Source organism: Anomaloglossus baeobatrachus, chromosome 11, assembly GCF_048569485.1.
Source record: "Anomaloglossus baeobatrachus isolate aAnoBae1 chromosome 11, aAnoBae1.hap1, whole genome shotgun sequence".
Taxonomy (NCBI): domain Eukaryota; kingdom Metazoa; phylum Chordata; class Amphibia; order Anura; family Aromobatidae; genus Anomaloglossus; species Anomaloglossus baeobatrachus.
Window position 1 is genome coordinate 24,400,678 of NC_134363.1, and position 24,825 is coordinate 24,425,502.

The 24,825-nt window shown below is 39.9% G+C and overlaps 1 protein-coding gene across 1 annotated transcript; it reads right to left on the reverse strand.

The window, feature by feature from the left end:
- Positions 1–2: 2 nt before the first annotated feature.
- Positions 3–19,431, reverse strand: LOC142256509 (C3a anaphylatoxin chemotactic receptor-like). Its single transcript, XM_075328232.1, has 4 exons — positions 19,362–19,431; positions 19,127–19,197; positions 17,518–17,577; positions 3–1,329 (listed from the first exon to the last, which is right to left on the reverse strand). Exons 3-4 carry the CDS (start codon positions 17,574–17,576, stop codon positions 366–368), a joined length of 1,023 nt encoding a protein of 340 aa, XP_075184347.1. The 5' UTR covers position 17,577; positions 19,127–19,197; positions 19,362–19,431; the 3' UTR covers positions 3–365.
- Positions 19,432–24,825: the final 5,394 nt, after the last annotated feature.

Below are 24,825 nucleotides of genomic sequence, written 5' to 3' on the forward strand. Positions count from 1 at the left end.
CCGTAGATCGATCCGCTCATCTGTAATCACCATAGATGTAATGTCCGGGGGAATCGCACTGCCGGGTAACAATACAGTAAAAGCTAAACCCAAAGAAATATGGAGGAATTACAGATTTTTTTAACCATTTCACTTCACTTAAGATTTATTTTCACCTGTTTTTAAGCATATTATATGGTAAAATGGAGGACAAATTTAAAAATGAGAAAGTCTCCGACAAAAAACAATCCCTCATTAGGTTGTAAGGACGGGGAAATAAAATGTTCTTGTTCATGAATGAGAGGAGGAAGGAAAAAAAGTGGAAAAATGGCCGAGTCTCCAAAGGGTTAATAGGTGTCACATACAGGAGAAAACAGAGATATATATTACACATCAGTAGAGCGAGAATATCCTGTATCTTCTCTGCTCAGGTCATTAGGATGTTCTCTCAAGGCTCTTTCTACCCTGGCGGGGATGGATCTGAAGAAACCTTGTCGGAAACCCGGTCCCATAAATACATAAATGATTGGATTCATGCAACTGTTAAGACAAGCCAGGGTGGTAACAATGGGTATTACAAAGAATTTAAGGTTATATATTTGATAAAACAAGATTATCAGTGGCAGGATGTAATATGGAAACCAGCAGATAAAGAAACACGATATAACAGCGGTGATGATCCTGAAGGATCTCTGAGATCTCTGGGATCTCTTACTTTTTCTAATCTTGTAGAAAATGGTGACATAAGAGGTGACAATGATGAGAAAAGGGATCACACACATTATAACTAAACTGATCATCTGCATGGTGTGATATAACTCTGGGTTATAAGGAATGATATAATCATTATATATACACCATTCATATACCACACCTAAATGGTATCTGGACACATAATACAGTACACCCGCTACCATGAGGCTCAGCCCCCAGATGATCGCTGCAGAGATTCTCACCACATTACAGGTTCTATGAACTTTGGCCCAGAATGGCCACATGACGGACACCCAGCGGTCAATACTCATGGCCGTCAGGAGGAGAACACTGGAGGTCATGTTTACATTAAAGAGAAACATGTTCACTATGCAAAGTGCAGGATACAGGGGGCGTGAGAAAACTTCAACCCACTCAGCAATTCTCAGAGGCAGAGACGCAAAGCACAGGAAGTCCGCGATGGCCAAGTGGAGGAACCACACAGCACTGACTGTGTTCTTCATCCTGAATCCGGCAATCCAGATGACTAATCCATTACCGATAATCCCGAGAGCAAACACAATGCTGTATAATGTAATTGATGTCTTTTGTATAATAATAAAATAATAATAAAAGTAGTAGTCGTCATAAGAAGACCTGAGAAGATAGGATAGGGTAGATGTTAAGAAAACTAATAATTTATGCTTTTATATATCTCTAAAGTGCTTTGCAAATTAATTGGGAGAAACCATTTTTTAAGTAAAATCGTAAGTTGGTTACTAGGGATGAGCGAATGTATTCGCCACTATTCGGTATCCGAAGGATAATGGTGTATTCAAGGTATTCGTTATCCGATGGCTAATATGGTATTCGCTCCGATACCTTCATTTTTATTTCTGACTATCTGGCGCCTTTTTCCAGCCAATGAACACATCTGACATTGCTTGCCCTCACAATAACGCCACAGCCATCTTTGTTGTGGTGTTACTGTGATTAGCTTGGCCACAAAGTGTCATAGGGGCTATATAAGCCAGCAGCTATTTTGGTCAGCCGGTCTCTCCCTCTTTCTTTCATACTCACTGATCACGGGCGCGGCACTGCACGGTTATCACACTGTGGTGGGTTCTCCAGCTTTTGAAAATGCCGGCCGCTCATTATTCCATATCGTAGTCCCTGCTTCCCCCACCCACCGGCAACTATGATTGGTTGCAGTCAGACACGCCCCCACATTGAGTGACAGCTGTCTCACTGCAACCAATCACATATTGTTTAGTAAAATAAATAAATAAATAAATAATTTAGAAAAACTATGTGCAGTCCCCTCCAAGTGATACCCAGCCAAGGTAAGCACACAGAAACAGGCCGGTATTCTCAGGCTGGGGAGGGCAAGGGCCATGGTTATGCCCCCCCTCCCGCAGCTGAGAATATCAGCTCACTGCTGCGCCAACAATGTCGCATTCATTAGATGCGAGAGTCCCGGCATGTCACCGGCCCTTCTCGATTGCCGTGATGGGGTGGCAAACTGGGTAATAAGCAATTAATAGCAGCCCATAGCTGTCACTAAGTCCAAGATTAGTAATGGCAGCATTTATGACATGCCATCACTAATCTGTAAGTAAAGTAAATAAACACAACACCAAAAAATCCTTTAATTGAAATAAAACACCAAAAAAGTCCCTTTGTCACCACTTTATTAACCCCCCCAAATATCCAGGTCTGGCGTAATCCACACTGATTCAGCAACGTCTGAGACCCGATACTCAATGCAGCCTCATTCCGGGAACGATGCTGCAGGGGTAACTCCAGGTCATTTCTCAAGGTCAGTGATGTCAACACATTACCGCTCGCGAGAACTTCAGTGCTGCTGTAAAGCACAACTCAGAGTGACGTCACTGACTGGCAGTGACCCAGCGAAAAGTCAGATCCAGGCTCCATCACACATACTGTTGGGGGGGGGAACACATACATCACAAATAAAAGCTGTAATCTCTATCTATCTATCCATTATCTATCCATCTATCCATTATCTATCTATCTATCTATCTATCCATTATCTATCCTTCCATCCATTATCTATACATCTATCCATTATCTATCTATCTGTCCATCCATTATCTATCTAGCTATCTATCTACCAATTATCTATCTATCTATCTATCTATCTGATAGATGATAGATATATAGATAATGGATAGATAGATAGATAGATAGATAGATAGATAGAGGGATAGATAGATGGATAGATAGATAGATATAGATAATGAATAGATATATAGATAATGGATGGATAGATAGATAGATAGATAGATAGATAGATAAAAAGGATAGATAGATAGATAGATAGATAGATAGATAGATAGATACAAAATGATAGATGGATAGATAGATAGACAGGCAGACCGTTGTCAAACACATATATAATGTCTCACCTCCCTGCATATTCTAAGCTGGCCACAACCCTTTATTGACTTTCAAGTGGCACTAAAGGATGCCTAGCCTTGTATTTAGCCAGAAAAATAAATAATTAAAAAAAAGCGACGTGGGGTCCCAACATTTTTGATAGCCAGCTAGAGTAAAGCAGATGGCTACAGCCTGTAGACCACAGCTGTCCGCTTTACCTTAGTTGGGGATCCAATTTGGAGGTCCCCAGGTTCTTTTTTATAATTATTTATAAACAAATAATTAAAAAAGTGGGGTTCCCCGCAAATTGGTTCACCAGCCAAGGTAAAGCGGACATCTGTGGTCTGGTATTCTCAGGGTGGGAAGGTCCATAGTGATTGGCTCTTCTCAGCCTAAAAATAGTAGGCCGCAGCCGCCCCATTCCTGGAGTTCCTACCCAGCTCATCCTGTTGCCCTGGTGCGGTGACAAATGGGGTAATAAATGGGGTTGATACCAGATGTGTAATGTCACCTGACATCAAGCCCTGCAGTTTGTGATGTCATGGCATCTAACAGATTCTCGACAACACCAACTGTCAGTAATAAAAATAGAAAAAAAATAGGCAAAAAAAAAATCATTTGAAAAAATACTCCTTAACACATTCCCTTTTTCACCAATTTATTGTAAAGGAAAAAAAATCAGGTCCCCTGTAATCCATTTTGGAAGTCCCACGACGACTCTGGACCTTCTAGGATATGGGGGCAAGCTAAGGGAACGTATCCCCTATCCCCATTTTCTAGGAGTACAGACCCTCCATGTGAGGAGTGTGGGTGCAAAGAATCTGCACCTACCCTCCTTGAGTCCACAGCAGCAGTGTGCATGCAGCCACCACAGCCATTCTCAAAGCAGAAACCTGAGCTGACAGCCGCTCTCTGCGCATGCGCCTAGCGTTTGTTGTGAAGGAGGAGGGATTGTGGGGGATCAACACTGCGGCAGGTAAGAGACACCGGCGGAATACTGGGAAATACAAGGGGGGATATGGGGGTGACTTAGCTGGACCCGGGGAGGAGTTTTCTGTCGCATGTGTCATGGCACATGCGACATAAATCAGAGGAGGAGGGTGAATGCGGGCGGCGCGGTGGTGTGTGGGCTGCCATCTTTGATGATCGGGAGGGGGCAGAAATGCAGTCAGACACCTTCTACAGTCTATGCCCATACTGTTTCTGCCTTTTCCCATCCATTTCAGCCTCTTCCTCTGTCACCACAGCTCACCGTTAGGTCCAAAATGAAATTATTCAGGTTTGCCATAGACTTACATTGGGCATCGAATATTCACGAATACTTGAATAGCGGCGAGCTATTCACCGGATATTCGGTGAAGCGAATATTAGGGTATTCGATCATCCCTATTGGTTACCAGTCAGTGATTCAAAACAGTTTTAACTACTTTAAAAAGGTGTGAGTTTTAAACCTTGAGTAATAAAATGTGGTTTGACTGGTTTTAGTAAGAAAATAACAGCTAGCTGCCTCCTCAGCTTCAGTTGAGAGCTTGTTTCTGTAATGAGTGGTTTAGTGTAGTTTTTCTCTCAGTGTGATTTGTGCCAGTAAAAATGGATGTTACTCCATGGAAGAGGTCTAGAATTATTTCCCTTAATGCACATCCAAGTCTGACTGTCAGAGAAATCGCTTCCACCGTTGGTATTGGAAAAGCTACTGTTTCAAGAATAATTTGCACACACAATAAAACTGGATCGTTTTCTTCAAAATGAAAAGGGAAATGTGGAATAAAAAGGAAAACGACACCAAGAACTGATAAAACACTTATCAGAAATAGTAAAATTAATGCAAGAAAAACAAGTAAAGACCTCCAAAGAGACTTGTTCGCTGCAGGTATTGATATTAGCGATTTGACTGTACGGCGCAGACTTCTGGAAATTGGTCGGACGGCAACAAAGCCATTAAAGAAACAACTTCTGACATCTCCAGTGAAGTCAAAACGACTTGAATGGGCAAAAAAATATAAATATTGTACAACTAGCCAGTGGAAAAAGGTAATTTTCAGTGATGAAGCCCATCTTTTTGTTCAAGGGTACAGAGCAAATGTTTTTAGAAGAAGCAAAAATGAACCATTGCGAGCTGATCATATTCAACAAACAGTAAAACACCCTCAAAAACAGATGTTTTGGGGCTTTTTCACAGCTGATGGTGCAGGGAGCTTATTTCCTGTTGATGGTATGAAGAATTCATCCAAACACATAGACATTTTAAAACGTTTTATTCTGCCATTTATGCTTAAATTTGAAAGGACATTCCAACAAGATTTGGCTCCATCCAACAATTCCAAGTGTGTGAAGAAATTCCTAGAAGAAAATAAACTAAAAGTGCTTCCCTGGCAATTCACCAGACTTAACCCCTTAACGACCGCGGGCAGTAATATTACATCCTAGCAGTCTTAATGTTACTGCCTGCAGCCTGCTGCCGGCAGCATGCCACGATCGGCGCACATTTCAGCTGATTTTCACAGCTGACATATGTGCCTGCTAGGCACGAGCAGAATCGTTATCTGCTCGTGCCGTTTAACCCCTTAAATGGCGCTGTCAATATGTGACAGCGTCAATATAATCGCGATCGCAGTAAACTTTTACTCACCGCCCGATACTAGAAGTCACGTGATGTGATCATGTGACTTCAGGTAGTTGTCATGGTAGCACAGGGTAATGTGATGACTCCTGTACCTGCCATGAATTACTTTTAGTATTACTCGACCCGCAGCCCAGTGAAGCAGAAAGAGAGCGTATCTGCTGTTTACAGCTGTGTAGCTGTGATCAGCATATAGGGAAGAGCGATCGGATTGTTAATCGCTATAGCCCCCTAGGGGGACTAGTAAAATAAAATAAAAAAGTAAAAAAAAGTTTTAAAAAATTGAAAAAACCCAAAAAACCTAAAAGTTTAAATCACCCCCCTTTCGCCCATTGAAAATTAAAGGGTTAAAAAAATAAAAAATATACACACATTTAGTATCACACGTTCAGAAATGCCTGATCTATCAAAATATAAAATCAATTAATCTGATCAGTAAACGGCGTAGCGTCAAAAAAATTCCAAACGCCAAAAGGACATTTTTATGTCGCCACAACTTTTGCGCAAAATGCAATAACAGGCGATCAAAACGTAGCATCTGCGCAGAAATGGTACATTTAAAAATGTCAGCTCAAGATGCAAAAATAAGCTGTCACTGAGCCCCAGATACAGAAAAATGAGAATGCTATGGGTCACGGAATATGACGTAAAATGTACGCCACTTTTTTCGGACAAACTTCTGATTTTTATTTTAACCCCTTATATAAAAGTAAACCTATACATGTTTGCTGTCTACAAACTCGCACTGTCCTGAGGCATCACACCCACACATCAGTTTTACCATATAGTGAACACAGTGAATGAAGTATCTCAAAAACAATAGTGCTATTGCACTTTTTTTGTAATTTTTCTCTGCATTTGGAATTTTGTTTGCTGTTTTCAAGTACACTATATGGTAAAAATTATTGTTTCATTAAAAAGTACAGCTCGTTCCTCAAATAATGAGCTCTCACATGACCATATTGACTGAAAAATAAAAAAGTTAAGTCTCTCAGAAGAAGAATGGCGGAAAAAAAACAACGGAAAGCGAAAAATCGATTGGTCGTGAAGGGGTTAAATCCTATAGAAAATTTGTGGAGCATTGTGAAGAGACTTCTTGGCAAAATGGACTGTACAACTAAAGAACGCATGATAAACAGCGCCATACAAGTGTGGTTCCATGATGAAGAATTGAAGAATTTATGTAACAACTTGGTAGAATCAATGCCAAAATGCATTGAAAATCTTATATCTGCTAAACGAGGACATATTTCTTACAAGACTTGGTATGTAACAGTGCATTATAACATTTTATGAAATATTCAAAAATATGTGTTTTTTTACTTTGTCCCAATTATTTTGCCCAGCACTGTACCTTGCAGGGGGTCACCTTAGCAGGGGGTGTTGGGTAGAGTTGAGCGCGGTTCGCGGTTCGTGGTTCTCCAGTTCGAGGCTCGAGTGATTTTTGGGGGTGTTCTAGATCGAACTAGAACTCGAGCTTTTTTGCAAAAGCTCGATAGTTCTAGATACGTTCGAGAACGGTTCTAGCAGCAAAAAGCAGGGCTTTTTACAGCTACAGTGTGCAGGAGCCATCGCTGGCAGCCTGCCAGAAGCTGGTAACCAAGATAAACATCGGGTATCCAACCAAAGCGCTTTGGTTAGTAACCCGATGTTTATCCTAGTTACGTGCAGGAAGCCCACACTTCCCCGCTCAGCTCGCTCTGCCCCCTCCTGCCCGCGGCATGTATTGTACACATACATACATACATACACACACACACACACACACACAGACACACACACACACACACTCTGCACACATGGTCCCGCTCGGCTTACCTGCGGTGATGAAGTCCCGCCATCCCGACCTCAGCGCTGTCACTGTCCTCCATGGCCGCCGCTTGTCACACCACCTCTCGCTTCCGACCCGAGACTGACTAGCGGTGACATCACGGGCCTCTCGCGAGACTTGGTGTGAAGGCTCCGGTCATTGAACTCAGTGACAGGGGCTGTCAGTGTGCTGGAGATCAGCGCAGGTAATGTACCTCGCTGACAGCAGCACTTGTCATGCCCTGCAGTGACCTGGGCTGACCCATTGATGTTAGCTCAGGTCACTGCACTGCTCTCCCAGCCAATGGGGAACATCCTGCTCTTCATTGACTGAGACAGTGTGGATCGTCATGGCAACCCCTTGGATTACACCAGACCTGGATTTGTTTTTTTTTCTAATAAATTGGTTAAAGAGGGAATGTTTTGGGGAGTGTTTTTTCAAATAAAAATGTGTTTGTCGTCTATTTTTTTTTTATTACTGACTGGGTTGGTGATGTCGGGTATCTGATAGACGCCTGACCTCACCAACCCCAGGGCTTGATGCCAGGTGACTTACACATCTGGTATTAACCCCATATATTACCCCGTTTGCCACCGCACCGGGGCGCGGGATGAGCTGGGGCGAAGCACCAGGATTGGCGCATCTAATGGATGCGCCACTTCTGGGGCGGCTGCGGCCTGCTATTTTTAGGCTGGGGAGAGTCCAATAACCATGGACCTCCCTAGTCTGAGAATATCAGGCCCCAGCTGTCTGCTTTACCTTGGCTGGTGATCCAATTTTGGGGGGACCCCTACGTGTTTTTTTTTTAAATTATTTATTTAATTTAAAATAACAGCGTGGGGTGCCCTCAGTTTTGGATTACCAGCCAAGGTGAGGTTGCCAGCTGTGGTCTGCAGGCTGCAGCCGTCTGCTTTACCCTAGCTGGCTACAAAACTAGGGGGAATCCTACGTCATTTTTTTTTTCATTTTTTTGGCTAAATACAAAGCTAAGCACCCCTTAGTGTCACATGAAAGGCACCAAAGGATGCTCCACTTTTTCTCCACTTTTTCTCCATTTTTTTCTCCACTTTTTCTCCACTTATTCTCCACTTATTCTCCACTTTTTCTCCATTTTTTTCTCCATTTTTTCTCCACTTATTCTCCATTTTTTCTCCACTTATTCTCCACTTATTCTCCACTTTTTCTCCACTTTTTCTCCACTTATTCTCCACTTATTCTCCACTTATTCTCCACTTTTTCTCCATTTTTTTCTCCATTTTTTCTCCACTTATTCTCCACTTTTTCTCCACTTTTTCTCCACTTTTTCTCCACTTTTTCTACATTTTTTCTCCACTTTTTCTCCACTTTTTCTACATTTTTACTCCACTTTTTCTCCACTTTCTCTCCACTTTTTCTCCACTTTTTCTCCACTTTTTCTCCACTTTTTCTCCATTTTTTTCTCCATTTTTTCTCCACTACTTCTCCACTTTTTCTCCACTTTTTCTCCACTTTTTCTCCATTTTTTTCTCCATTTTTTCTCCACTTATTCTCCACTTTTTCTCCACTTTTTCTCCACTTATTCTCCACTTTTTCTCCACTTATTCTCCACTTTTTCTCCACTTATTCTCCACTTTTTCCTCCACTTTTTCTCCACTTTTTCTCCATTTTTTTCTCCATTTTTTCTCCACTTATTCTCCACTTTTTCTCCACTTTTTCTCCACTTATTCTCCACTTTTTCTCCACTTATTCTCCACTTTTTCTCCACTTATTCTCCACTTTTTCCTCCACTTTTTCTCCACTTTTTCTCCATTTTTTTCTCCATTTTTTCTCCACTTATTCTCCACTTTTTCTCCACTTTTTCTCCACTTATTCTCCACTTTTTCTCCACTTATTCTCCACTTTTTCTCCACTTATTCTCCACTTTTTCCTCCACTTTTTCTCCACTTTTTCTCCATTTTTTTCTCCATTTTTTCTCCACTTATTCTCCACTTTTTCTCCACTTTTTCTCCACTTATTCTCCACTTTTTCTCCACTTATTCTCCACTTTTTCTCCACTTATTCTCCACTTTTTCCTCCACTTTTTCTCCACTTTTTCTCCATTTTTTTCTCCATTTTTTCTCCACTTATTCTCCACTTTTTCTCCACTTATTCTCCACTTTTTCTCCACTTTTTCTCCACTTATTCTCCACTTTTTCTCCACTTATTCTCCACTTTTTCTCCACTTATTCTCCACTTTTTCCTCCACTTTTTCTCCACTTTTTCTCCATTTTTTTCTCCATTTTTTCTCCACTTATTTTCCACTTTTTCTCCACTTTTTCTCCACTTATTCTCCACTTTTTCTCCACTTATTCTCCACTTTTTCTCCACTTATTCTCCACTTTTTCCTCCACTTTTTCTCCACTTTTTCTTTATTTTTTTCTCCATTTTTTCTCCACTTATTCTCCACTTTTTCCCCACTTTTTCTCCACTTTTTCTACATTTTTTCTCCACTTTTTCTACATTTTTACTCCACTTTTTCTCCACTTTTTCTCCACTTTTTCTCCACTTTTTCTCCACTTATTCTCCACTTTTTCCTCCACTTTTTCTCCACTTTTTCTCCATTTTTTTCTCCATTTTTTCTCCACTTATTCTCCACTTTTTCCTCCACTTTTTCTCCACTTTTTCTCCACTTTTTCTACATTTTTTCTCCCCTTTTTCTACATTTTTACTCCACTTTTTCTCCACTTTTTCTCCACTTTTTCTCCACTTTTTCTCCATTTTTTTCTCCATTTTTTCTCCACTTCTTCTCCACTTTTTCTCCACTTTTTCTCCACTTTTTCTCCATTTTTTTCTCCATTTTTTCTCCACTTATTCTCCACTTTTTCTCCACTTTTTCTCCACTTATTCTCCACTTTTTCTCCACTTATTCTCCACTTTTTCTCCACTTATTCTCCACTTTTTCTCCACTTATTCTCCACTTTTTCCTCCACTTTTTCTCCACTTTTTCTCCACTTTTTCCTCCATTTTTTTCTCCATTTTTTCTCCACTTATTCTCCACTTTTTCTCCACTTTTTCTCCACTTATTCTCCACTTTTTCTCCACTTATTCTCCACTTTTTCTCCACTTATTCACCACTTTTTCCTCCACTTTTTCTCCACTTTTTCTCCATTTTTTTCTCCATTTTTTCTCCACTTATTCTCCACTTTTTCTCCACTTTTTCTCCACTTTTTCTCCACTTATTCTCCACTTTTTCTCCACTTATTCTCCACTTTTTCTCCACTTATTCTCCACTTTTTCTCCACTTATTCTCCACTTTTTCCTCCACTTTTTCTCCACTTTTTCTCCACTTTTTCTCCATTTTTTCTCCATTTTTTCTCCACTTATTCTCCACTTTTTCTCCACTTTTTCTCCACTTATTCTCCACTTATTCTCCACTTATTCTCCACTTTTTCTCCACTTATTCTCCACTTTTTCCTCCACTTTTTCTCCACTTTTTCTCCATTTTTTTCTCCATTTTTTCTCCACTTATTCTCCACTTTTTCTCCACTTTTTCTACATTTTTTCTCCACTTTTTCTCCACTTTTTCTACATTTTTTCTCCACTTTTTCTCCACTTTTTCTCCATTTTTTTCTACATTTTTTCTCCACTTTTTCTCCACTTTTTCTCCACTTTTTCTCCACTTATTCTCCACTTATTCTCCACTTTTTCTCCACTTTTTCTCCACTTTTTCTACATTTTTTCTCCACTTTTTCTCCATTTTTTCTCCACTTCTTCTCCACTTTTTCTCCACTTTTTCTCCACTTTTTCTACATTTTTTCTCCACTTTTTCTCCACTTTTTCTCCACTTTTTCTCCACTTTTTCTACATTTTTTCTCCACTTTTTCTCTACTTTTTCTATGGTCGGTCTACCCATTAGCTCTGCCATGCATACTGTAGCTCTACACCTACTGCACATGTTACTTTATGATTGACATCTCTTTCGTACCAGAGCTGTCTAAGCCTACTCTGACCCCATATTTGTCATTACTATATTGTCCTTGTACTGTATTATGACATTTGTATCATGTGTTTCATTCCTTGCTGTGTTGCAATTTTTTTGCTGCATCCCAATTGTACCTCTACATTGTTCGAGTTTATGTTATTGTTCTCTCACTCTTATGTGATACTGATTATTGTCATTTTTCATGATTACATGCAGATAAGTCCAATCTGACGAAGGCTCAGGCCGAAACGTCATTTGTTAACTTGTTTTGGACAAAAACATATATGCTTATGAAAATTTTTTTTTCTTAATACCGACCAATAAAGAGTGATTTTGCATTACTATCCGTTGTGACTTACTGACTTAGTCTGGGAGATTTAGAGTGCCGAGGTTAATCACTAATTTTATCTATTATTTCCTCTGAGCACCTATATACCAGTGAGCAGAGCTTCCTCTACAGTAGTTCTCCTGATTAGGCATGCCCTTACCTCATGAGCAGGGCATTGCAGCTTTGGTAGCAACCATTACGACATGGACTCTGCTGCTGTGGACCCGAGAAGAGTGAGTGCAGATTCATTGCACCCACACTCCTCACATGAAGGGTCCGCACTCCTAGAAAATGGGGGATACGTTCCCTGAGTGTCTCCCCTTCATATTCTAGACGGTCCAGAGTCGTCGTGGGACCCCTTTATTTTTTTTCTTACAATAAATTGGTGAAAGAGGAAATGTTTTGGGGACTGTTTTTTCAAATAAATTTCTTTTGTCGATTTTTTTTTTTTTTTGTTAGTACTGACAGTTTATGATGTTGGGTATCTAATAGACGCCATGACATCACAAACTGCTGGGCTTGATCTCAGGTGACTTTACAGCTAGTATCAACCCGATTTATTACCCCGTTTGCCACTGCACCAGGGCACGGGATGAGCTGGGGTGAAGCGCCAGGATTGGCGCATGTAGTGGATGCGCCACGTCTGGGGTGCCTGCGGCCTGCTATTTTTAGGCTGTGAAGGCCCAATAACTATGGACCTTCCCACCCTGAGAATACCAGACCACAGCTGTCCGCTTTACCTTGGCTGGTGATCCAATTTGGGGGGGACCCTACTTTTATTGTGTAATTATTAATATTTATAAAATAATTATAAAAAAGAGCCTGAGGGGACCTCCACATTGGATCCCCAACCACGGTAAAGCTGCCAGCTGTGGTTTTCAGGCTACAGCCGTCTGCTTTACCCTAGCTGGCTATCAAAAATGGGGGGACCCAATGTCATTTTTTTTTTAACTATTTTTTAAATAGAAAAAATTAATGGGCTTCCCTGTATTTTGATTGCCAACCAAGGTAACGGCAGGCAGATGGGGGTGGCAACCCATAGCTGTCTGCTTTATCTGCGCTGAGAATCAAAAATACCGCGGAGCGCTACGTCATTTTTTTAAAGATTTATTTTTACAGCACTGTGATATCCAGCAATCAAAATACAGGGAAGCCCATTTTGTTTTTAGTTATTTAAATAAATAATTAAAAAAAATATATATGGGCTCCTGCTGCATTTTTTGTATTGCTAGCTAAGGGTAATCCAAGCAGCTACTGGCTGCTAACCCCCACTGCTTGATGTTACCTTCAATGGCAATGGAAAATCCAGGGAAGCATTTTTTATTTTTTTTGCCAAAAAACTACAAAAAAAGGACGTGAGCTTCGCCATATTTTTGTATGCTAGCCAGGTATAGCAGGCAGGTGCTGGAAGAGTTGGATACAGTGCCAGAAGATGGCGCTTCTATGAAAATGCCATTTTCTGAGGCGTCTGCAGACTGCAATTCGCAGCAGTGGGGCCCAGAAAGCTCAGGCCAACCTGTGCTGCGGATTCCAATCCCCAGCTGCCTAGTTGTGAAATTCATGAAATAATAAAAAAAGGTCTTCCCTTTATTTTTGGTTCTCAGCCGGGTACAAATAGGCAACTGGGGGTTGGGGGCAGCCGTACCTGCCTGCTGTACCTGGCTAGCATACAAAAATATGGCGAAGCCCACATAATTTTTTCAGGGGGCAAAAAACTTCTGCATACAGTCCTGGATGGAGTACGCTGAGCCTTGTAGTTCTGCAGCTGCTGTCTGTCTGGAGAAGAGCAGACAGCAGCTGCAGAACTACAAGGCTCAGCATACTCCATCCAGGACTGTATGCAGAATTTTTTTGCCCACCAAAAAAATGACGTGGGCTTCGCCATATTTTTGTATGCTAGCCAGGTACAGCAGGCAGCCACGGGCTGCCTCCAACCCCCAGTTGCCTATTTGTACCCGGCTGGGAACCAAAAATATAGGGAAACCCGTTTTTTTTTTAATTATTTCACTTATTTCATGAAATAATTAAAAAACAAATGACGTGGGCTTCGCCCCATTTTTGTGTCCAGCCGGGTACAACTAGGCAGCTGGGGATTGGAATCCGCAGCACAGGCTAACCAGAGGTTTCTGGGCGCCTCTGCTGCAGATTTCAGTCCGCAGCCGTCCCAGAAAATGGCGCTCTCATAGAAGCGCCATCATCTGGCGCTGTATCCAACTCTTCCAACAGCCCTGGAGCCGGGTGGCTTGTTGGGTAATCATGAGTTAATACTGGCTTTGTTTTACTAGCCAGTATTAAGCCAGAGATTCTTAATGTCAGGCACGTTTGACCCGGCCATTAAGAATCTCCAATAAAGGGTTAAAAAAAAACACCACACAGAGAAAAAATACTTTAATAGAAATAAATACACAGACACATTAGAGACTCCATCTTTATTACCCCCTGTCAGCCCTCCACGATCCTGCTCTTCTGTCTTCTTTCTTTCTAGTGTAGTAGTAGTGACGATTGTAGTGAGGAAGGATGAGGTTCACCAGCTCATCACTTGGGTCTGGGGAACCTCATCCTCACTACAATGCTCACTACAATCGTGCAGCCTTCACTCTGTGAGTGAACAGTGCTGGCTGTCAGCGGTAACAGCGGTACCGCTGACAGACGCGTTACCATAGCAATGGTGCTCTCGGAGCCGCGGTTAGCGGTGACGTCACCGCTAACTGCGTTGCTATGGCAACGGTGATCTCCGTTAATGACCGGCTGTGTCAGCCGGTCCCTAACGGAACGGGGAGTCGACCGTGTGGTAGAGCATGTCGCCGGTACACGGCGATACACATATGTGCACCGTGTACCGGAGAGATGCACTCGCAGGTCCTACATGACGTGTCATAGTCATGTGACCAGTCTGTAGCCAATGAGATAATAGCCACGTGACTGGTCACATGGCTATTTTGACGTCACGATAGGTCCTGCATCTCTGCTGGCAGTGCCGGTCGCTGGGAGGATTCAGCGATCATCGGATGGAATAGCGGCAGGAGACAGAGTGCAGAAGGGATCGCGGGGACCGGTAAGTGTTATGGCAATGTTTATTAACTGTTTGTGTACATTTATCATGCATTTTTATGTGTTTGTTATTGCCTCCCATTATAGCCTATACGTTCGAGTTCGGTTCGTCGAACGTTCGACGAACTGAACTCGAACCGGACCTTCCTTCGGCGAACCGCCTCGAGCCGAACCGGGACCAGTTCGCTCATCTCTAGTGTTGGGGGTAGAAGGGGAGATGCCTCCCAGGCTGGTCTTCTAGTAACTGGTCGGGGCTGCACGTCCTCCAGGAGCCTCAGCCGCACTGTACCATTAATACAATCCCTTGTGGTCTCATCACAATCTGTAATGTGCGGCTGTGCTGAGACCGCAGGAGATGTGATACAAGGTACAGTGATGCTGAAGTAGCTGGCGGCCCTAACCCTGCCCCAGAGGAGCTGACACTTTATATTACCACTAAGCAGAGAATAGAAAGTATCCACATAGGACCGAGTGCACCACAATATATGATTCTACATTAACAAGAAGTAAAAAACTGACAAAAAATTATAAATTATTAAAAAATGCTCATAGGCTGCAAGAAACCCAATAACGGGATTTCCATAATAACCCTAATCCTCAATGAACCAGATGAAGGCTTACATAGAAAAGAAGCCAAGTAGAGAATGTAATTTACAAAGGCAATTCAGTATGTTTATGGGGTGAAGCTGCAATTCCTATGACCTTATATCCAGAGATCAGAGTGATATACAATGGCTTGTACTCGCAGATATTTCCATCCTTAACTTTCCCCAAAATGTAGTTATTCTATGGTCATACTGGGAACCTGTCAGGGGATTCATGCTGCACAAACCACGGGCAGAAGAGCACAGCCGGCTGTATAATTACAGACAGGTATATCTTTTTCTGAGCCTCTCCGGCATTTCAGATAAAGTCTAGTTACAAGACCATAGATTGGGACGAGTTTAGTCCAGAGCTGCCCACTGGCCAGCAGTGCAGCCACAGATGATTGACAGGTCTCCCTTATTTTTATTTTAACCAGACAACCACTAAAAAAGAGGAAATCTAAAGCCCCTTAGGAAGGACATACTCAGATGTGATGGACTTGTTCAGGTGTGGATAGAGCAGATCTGGACATGTCTGCTGATTTCTATAGGATCTTTTGATAAAAAAAAATTGTGCTGTACCCCTGTGACTTCCAATAACTGAACCCAGTGAAAAAGTCTATGTCCGACTGCAACACCCTAATGTCAGTGTTGTAAGTAGATAGATACGGTGGTGCTATGGAGGACGCAGTGACGCAATGATGATAAATAACAGTTTTGCTTTATGTTTTTCAATTAAGATGAACAATCGCAACTCCTTACAGCTTATAGGCCACAACAGCCCGAACAATACAGTTAACAATCTATGCAGCTCAGAGAACGTCAAGTACCGGCCCGTAGGGAGGGTGAGGACCATATTCTCTGGCTATCTACTCCCTCCCTTAAATATTAATGGGGTTTACCCGGAATGTGCTGCTACGAGTTGTGGTACGCGGTCTCTCCAAGAGTACAATCTTACGACCACTACACAGTTTACATAGGGTACCCAGCCAATTCTCCCCTTAAGTCCCTCTGCAGGAAACACTTAACACTATTTATATAAAAATATATATATTCATACTTTTATGTAATCACTTTATCTTTCGCTGCCTCCGGTCAGTGGGAGGAATTAGAAAGAAAACAATTTTAGTCCTCTGTCATTAGTAAAACACAGGTTCACTTTATATACCTTCTGGATTAATGCAAAACGTCTTCATTTAACACAGTCCTTTCTCTGTAAACAACTTTTTAACAATAGTCTTTTTTTAAGGAGTTTTTAGTCTAACTAACTGTCCTTATCTATAACTATTAACACACATTGACCGGTCTCTCAATACTTATAACTCACAGACTTCTTTCGATATCTTTTGCCACACAGATACAGCACTCAGGGTTAATTCGCATGAGGCCAGTCTGTTATCCCAAGATGGCGGATCTCTCTTTGGAGGCCAGACTGTTATCCCAAGATGGTGGATCTCTCTTTGGAGGTCAGACTGTTATCCCAAGATGGCGGATCTCTCTTTCTCCTCGCAATATTCACTCTGCTTCTTGTTTATTTAAACCTCAAGGTAAACACTTTATTCCTTAGTTCAGCATCTCCTTTATGACGGAGCAATAAAAATCCTACTTTGGAGACAGATCAGCAGTCATTCCCTTTTCTCAAAAGAAAGCAACCGAGCCCACAGGACCACACTCTCCTTCTCCTTAACAGCTCCAGCACACGCACGCACATTTTTTTCCCCAACTGCCACACTATTTAAAAATCAACTGTGCACAGTCATGCTCTACAGTGACACCCAGTGGCCATTCAAATCATAGCACAGATATACTCCACTATATGTATGTCTTTCACCCTGTTACACTGCAACAGTCACATCTGTGTTATTATATAATGTAGAGCCCAATCCTCTGCATTACAGACACCACTGACGCCTGATGGACGACACTGACGTGTAGAGGGGTTTGGTGGGTTATCCAGAGTTTCCATCATTGTGGTAGGAATAATGGCGCTGCAGGTGGAGCTGATTTATCTCTATGAATATTGATGTAATCAGGGCGGAGGCTCGGATATAGATGAGAATGGAGTCTGCACTGATATCTCAGAGAAATAAAGAATTAGGAATATAAACTTACCTGTAATTTTTGTCTAGAGTTGTATTATATGTGGTCAGATTATCATCACTAGGGTCCATCCTGAAGATTTACCAGAAGAAAGAGAAAAAAAAATAACAATAATAATAATAATAATAATAATACAGACTATCATGTAATCATCGTGTTTGTGCAGTAGAAGTTCTGTCATTTTATTTAAGGGAAGCTGTCACCAGATTTTGCACCTTAAGCAGCGACGGTGCTGCATTGAATAACAATGCACATTACCCCCCGACCTCCCCTGTAGCCACCCCAAAACTTTTATAAAATATTCTGCCCTGTGTGTAAGTTGTCTGGTCCTATGGGTCTCCTAATCTGTGTCTCCTGTCCCTTCTTTCACCATCCTTCTGTGCTCATTGACATGGATGATATCTAGGACGTTATCCATGTAGGTGGGCAACATCTCCATATTCCCGGCTCTCGCGCAGGCGCACATTGCTCTTCTCTATTTTGAGCTAGGATAGGCGCGAGATTTTCCCTCAAAATATGAATCAAGCGCGTGATGTCATCAACATAACCAGGGAAAATCTCACGCCTGTACAGAAAACTCCACAGTTCACGGAGGTGCACCTATGTTTTTGGGTCTGCCCGCAATAGGGCAGAATGAAGTGCACCTGCGCGAGACGAGAATATGGAGATTTTGCCGACCTACATGGATGGCGTCTTAGGCATCATCCACGTCAATCAGCATAGAAGTATGGGGAAAGGAGAGACAGGAGGCGCGGATTAGGATGCCCATAGGACTGGACCAGGCAATTTACTTACAAAGCGGGAGATTTTATGAAGGTAATTTTGAGGTGCTACAGGGGGCTAAGGGGGAAATTTGAACCTTTATAGAATGCCGCCCAGGTGCTGCTTAAGGTGCTAGTTTTAGTTGAGAATGTCAAAATCTGGTAACAGGTTCCCTTTAAAGGATCACTACAGTGTTTATTTTATTATTTTATTGACCAACTTGTTAGCAATCAGTTATATAGTAATGAGTGTAGAGAGTATATTACATCACTGACCAGTCACCGCCTTTTGATGTTTCCAGCTTTCCTTTCTTTGTCTTGTTTTGAGTCCCATAAACTAATACTGAAAAAGTGACATCCGCTCCACAAGAAGATGCTGAGTGATCCAGCAGGACAGAACTGCGGTCACATGATGGTGAAGTAGACTGGAGCAGCGCTGGAAACAGCAGAGGATGACGACTGGTAAATAATATAATACTTTAATCGCATTTATCTCCACCTTATACAGTATTATGGAGGAAATTATAAAGCCGGCTGGAGGAAGATGAGTGGCATGCTGTATAGTACTTTGTGTTTGACAGCATCCAGGAATATTGGCATTGAGCAAAATAAGAAAATATACATATTAATTAATTAAGTAATTAATTAATTATCTTTAATATTTTATTATCCTATATGCCAGTGCGGGGACAATTTGCCACAAAGTTTCCTATTTCATTGCCACAAATATGTCTACAAGGAGAGTTGGATCCATCGATGATAAAGATTTCATGTTCTGCTGTGGAATGACTTACTACAGTTATATCATTATCACTCATCACACGAGACATAACAACCAAACCCATCAGCTTAATATCTACCTGGAGACGCCCGAAAGGGAATCTGTCCGAACAATCCTCTCCACACACTGATCAGAGGGTCGTGTTACTCTCTGAAAACAAGGAAAAGAAAAACATGACCAAATACACTGTAAGAAGTCCGACAAGTAGCACAATACTGGTATAATATCTTGCTGTTTTGTAATAAATAGAAATCTAATAAGAAAAATAAATGATAGATAGATAGATAGATAGATAGATAGATAGATTTCATTACCTTCCTTCTCCTCCAGGATGCTTTCTCTTTAATCAGTGAGAGCAGCGGATCCTTTGTCTAAAACCAGCATTACTCCTGTATATACTGTATATATATATATATATATATATATATATATATATATTCATATATTCACTCCTCCACTCCCCAATCCATCAGACACTTCCACTAAGTTCAAATAATTATCAAAGTAGAAAGTAATTGTTGATTATATCATTTATTTAGTTGTTATTGAAATATTGGGATTTTTTGGTTTATACATATTTTATAAATATCATTTTTAATGCTTTTTCTTGACTCATATAATTATTTGCGATTTGAGTCCATTATGAGAAAACTTCAATACAAAAGTGTTTGTTCCTGTTGAATTTAGTGATAAAATCATGTAAATATTAATGTATTTAGTTAGGTATTAGACATACACTGAAGATGAAAATGAGAAAACAACACACTATAGCCTAAATGTTGCGGTCATTGTGTCGTCCTATGTGATTATATCCTAACATGAGGAAACCAGCAGAGTTTTCCGCTTATTTCATAAGTTGTAATTATTGTAAAGCCCATAATATTAAATGTAAATCAGATAAATCAAAAAAGAACACTGATCAAAATTAGAGAACACTTTCAGATATCTGCAAGTTATTGTTGTTAATCTGGCTCTTGGTGCTAATTCTTTAATTATCCGACAAACCCTATGTAACTGGCTCCTAACTTTCCAGTTTGCACTGACTTTGCAAAAATAGTGTGCCATTCCTAAGTGACTGAAACCCTTCAGCAGCAGGTTGTCTAGATGAAGGCCAAAGGGATGACCCTATCAGCCATAGCAAGAGAAAGTCTGTGATTTTGAGAATATTTCATCTTTATAACATCACAAATGCTTTCTAGTCCCCCAAAAAGTCTGGTCTCCCTTGAAAGACAAATGCAAGCAAGGACAGGATAATGTGGAGAATCTCCATGGGTAATCATTTCAACACTGCAGCTAGAATTGCTCAGCAATTCAGCAGTGGACAGGGTAATGCTCTGTCTTGTCATACAGTGTCACAACATTTAAGGGCATTTGGACTGAAAGCCGACTCTGTAGTGACCAAACCTCTCATTAACAGAAAGAATCAAAAGGTTAGACTCACCTTTGGTGAGGAGCATGTTGTGTGGACAGAGGAGAAGTGATCCACAATTCATTTTAGTGATGAAAGCAAGTTTAACTTATTTGGGTCTGATGGAAAAGATTATGTTCGTCAATAAACTGTGGAAAGACTGGACCCAAAATGTGTTAACAAGTCAGTGAAAGGCGGTGGAGGGAGTGTCATGGTTTGAAGAATGTTTTCTGCAGCAGGAGTTAGACCTCTCATACAGTGAATGCAAGTTTGGATCAGAACCTTCTTCACAACACATGGTTCCTCACTTGCATTCATCACTCAATCAGCAGCAAATTTCATGCAGGACATTGTCCCCTGTCACACAGCAAAACAGGTAAAGCATTTACTTGAAACAAAAAAAGATTAAATCAATGAAATGGCCACAGCCCAAAGTCCTGATCTAAACCCAATTGAAAACCTCTGGAACATCCTTGGTGACAAAGTTAGGGCTAAGAAACTCACAACAGTCATAGAAGTGTGGAAGAACCTTGAAGAAGAATGGACCTAAATCCCACCAGAGCAGTGTGAGAGACTAGTGATGTCCTGTGGCTGCAGATGTGCTGAAGTCAATCACAGCGACGGCCGGTGCACGTCCTACTGATTGGTGACTTGTCACCTGCAGAATATTTACTGATATTCTTCCTCTGTGCTACAGTCATTGTTGTTCTCTAATTATCATCAGCACCTTTTGGGCAAAATACAGGTTTTATGTTGATACACCTTTAGATCTGTTGTAAAACCCTGTTCTAGTGGCATAGTGCACCATTTACAAAAAAAAAAATCTTCAAATGTTGATCATTGTAGATTACATTATTTCTGAAAAAAATCAAGTGATCATACATTGTTCTCTAATCTTGACCTCCAGTGTATATACCTGAGAACTTGGTAGTGTTTTAAATGTTTTCTGACTGTATACATTTTTATTTGTCTTGTCAGGATTTTTTCCTTATTTCTGCCAGTATGGAGAAATACATTGTGCTGAATTCAGTCTGTGCAGCGTCTCGTCTCATATAGTACAAATGGACAGTATTTGTAAAATCTATACATATTGGAATATCACAGTGAACACTTGGAAATGTATTTTGCATTTCTCTGCCTTGATGTGAATTTCTAACATGGCATCGAAACGAACAATAAAATCCTAGTGTGGGGGAAGTTTTTTCTTTAATTATCAAACTATTTTTTCAATTTCCTTTCTTGCTCTACTTTATACCTTACCTACCTATCTCCAGATGAGTCTATATAGTGGCAGCAGGCTCGGCTTATTGACACAATCCTCCATGTAAAGCAATATGAAAGCCTAATACAGGTGAGAGCCGGTTAGTCATTAGTCATTGATTCCCCATATTTACTATTTCTTCTTGAGCCTTACAAGTTAAACCATGTAACAAATGGGTCATCTTTGTAGACTGTAATCTGGAAAAACAATGTCTCCACTTGATTTGCTTCCGTTTTCTTCTTATTGCATTTATTCTTCCTTATGCCCCTCCTAATCCACCTCCTAAAAAGATGGGATCCTGAAAAAAATCCTTATTAATCCTCAAAGCCGAAGGTCTATGGCATTCCTCAGAGGCACTCGAATCTGAGTCTGTGATATTTTTTCTACTCCTCTGCATTTAATATATCCATGATAATTATTTTTATTATTATTATTATTATTATTATTATTCAAATTAAACACTTGTCCCATTTCATAGTCTCTTTTTTTGTCTCTCAAGAATTTTTCATTTTTTAAAGAAGTTACTTTTTTGTCCAGTTTATTGAGAAATGCTGTCTCTTGTTGGCCCAGTTACGCTTGTTAATAATGAAATTTTAACTTTTTACAGCTTGAAATTCACTTTCATATGTTCTTTTTCATTTTGTTCTAAGACCAACTTAACTAAATTAATTGCAAAGTCGTGATGGATTTTTCCCATGATGCAGAGAATTCTTTGTTATCATGGAATTAAGAAAAATTTTCAAAAATCTGAAACTGTGGGAAACTCAATTGCTCTCTATGTGTGATTTTAATGCATTTGTAGTCCAAAATAACCTGACTTCTTTTTTGGCCAAGTTTTTAATATTTTCTTCCAAAGATAAGTTACTAATGATTTGTAATTCATCTTGCTTGTTGCAGTCAGGGAAAAATGCCCCCGACTCTTCTCTACCTTCCATTATTCCAGTATTAGCCCTTCAGTACACAGTAGAATCACCAATATTCATATCCATGAGTAGTGTGGGAGCAAAGCGATTCATGAAAAGTAATCTGACAGGTACCACATCCCCATCAAAGTAAATAAAATTGTCATGTGCAACGCCCCTATCTATCAAAGTGTATCATAATATCATTCACAACATATGATTGATTTTGATTTGGCATATTATCTATATGGCCAATTTTTTCAATAATTTGATTTTGATTTGGTATATTATGTATATAGCCAACTATACTATTACCTACTGCCCTGCTATTAATCCTCTTTTATAACTCCTGAGTATAAAGTCTGTGTTTTATATTGTTTGTATAAAATGAAAAACACATTATAAGTTTATGAAGGTTTATTGAGACCAAAAATCAATTACATTTTAGATCAAAAATGAATTATTATTTTATTAATAAAAATATTACAGAGCAATATAAAAGTATTACAGCTATATACAACAAACTGAATGTAATAATATACACATATACATTTCAGTGATTGCATAATAATTTAGAGCATTAAAACAAATTTACAATTAATACGGAATAATATAAAAAATTGCATAATAATTTAGAGCAGTTACATACTGAGCCACATTGATCGTAGCATCGGGAGAGTCCTTTTTTATGCATCAAAAGGGTATATTTTAGAAGACGCATTGCACGGTAAAGTTCTATATAATGATCCCTCTTCCTTGATTTGTACATCTGTCGGATGATTTTCTTTAATCTATCTGTTTAATTTTGACAGTTTTTTGAGCCATTTGACATAGCACACTGTCTCACCACTAACACATTTTTTTCTCAATTTTTTTTTTACTCTTTAGATGTGATTCTCATCCACAGCTATTTTTGCATCTCTTCTTTATAAAATGACCCCTGTACATCTTCTCTGCTCTAATCAGCAATTTTATAGAGGTTTTTGAAATTTAATGTTGATAGATGTAATTAGAAATAAACATCGGTGTAGAATTTGTTCATACCCCTTAGCGAAAAGTCCTTTATATCGAGACACTCTCACATCATCACCAATTTTTAAGGAAGGTTTATTAGGCTTAGCAGTAATACCAAAAGTATAAAATATTTCTCCAGATTTGTAGCGAGTTATGTTTTGTCACATCAACTGGTCTACAATATATTGCAATGTGAGAAGTCTGGTTGTAGCTATACACCAGGTCAGGTAAAATATCAATATACCTAAAGGTATTATACTTCGTAGGATAGCTCCATAGTCGTGTTTTTAATGTATGATTACATCTCTCCACCAAACCTGCCTTTACTGTATTGTTTATAAAAAATGATGTATTTTATGTATTTTACATACAGGCTTCACAGCCTTATTCATAAACTCTTTGCCCCAATCAGTCTGTAATTTCTTTGGAATCCGCTGATCATTTTCAAATATTAATTGACGTGATCTGGCAACACTTATCCTCTCTTGTTTGATAAGGCCACGCACCATGCAAATTTTGATATTGTGTCAATAACAGTCAGCATGTATTTGATATCATTTTCCCTTAAATAATCAATCATGCTGACAGGATCCGCCTGCAAATTCTGTGTCAATATCTAACACAAATTTTATTTGTCAGAAATCTTTTTCTCACAGGCTTGTGTGGAGTATATTCATATTGATAATTCAGCCAATTAAGCAGATCTGTTTTTTTAATACCATGTTTGTGTTCCTCTTTATAAACTTTCAGCACCTCCAAAACAAAGAATTTTTAGGGGTGAAACACTGTTTTTGTAATATTTTTTTACTATGCTTAGATAGCATGATTGAATAATTAATGATGGGAGGGGGGGGGTGCGCATCAACATCTGATTCTCTCTAGCAGAAATACAACTGTATAAATCCTGTTAAATGAGGCTTTTTAATATAAATATATCTTGAAAAATAATTTGTCATGTACCACGTCCCCTATCTATCAAAGTGTATCTAATTGTGTTGTTTTTTTTTACTCTTGGTATCTTTTTATTGACTTTTCATGTCTTTATTGACTTTTGGTATTGACTTTTCATAACTTTATTGGCTCTTGATATCCTTTTATTGGGAGTAACTGGGCTGTGCTTGTGGGTGTGAACAGAAGGTGTGTTTTCTGCTGTACAGCTTTATATTCAGGCCTTGAGTGACTAGTAGATAACG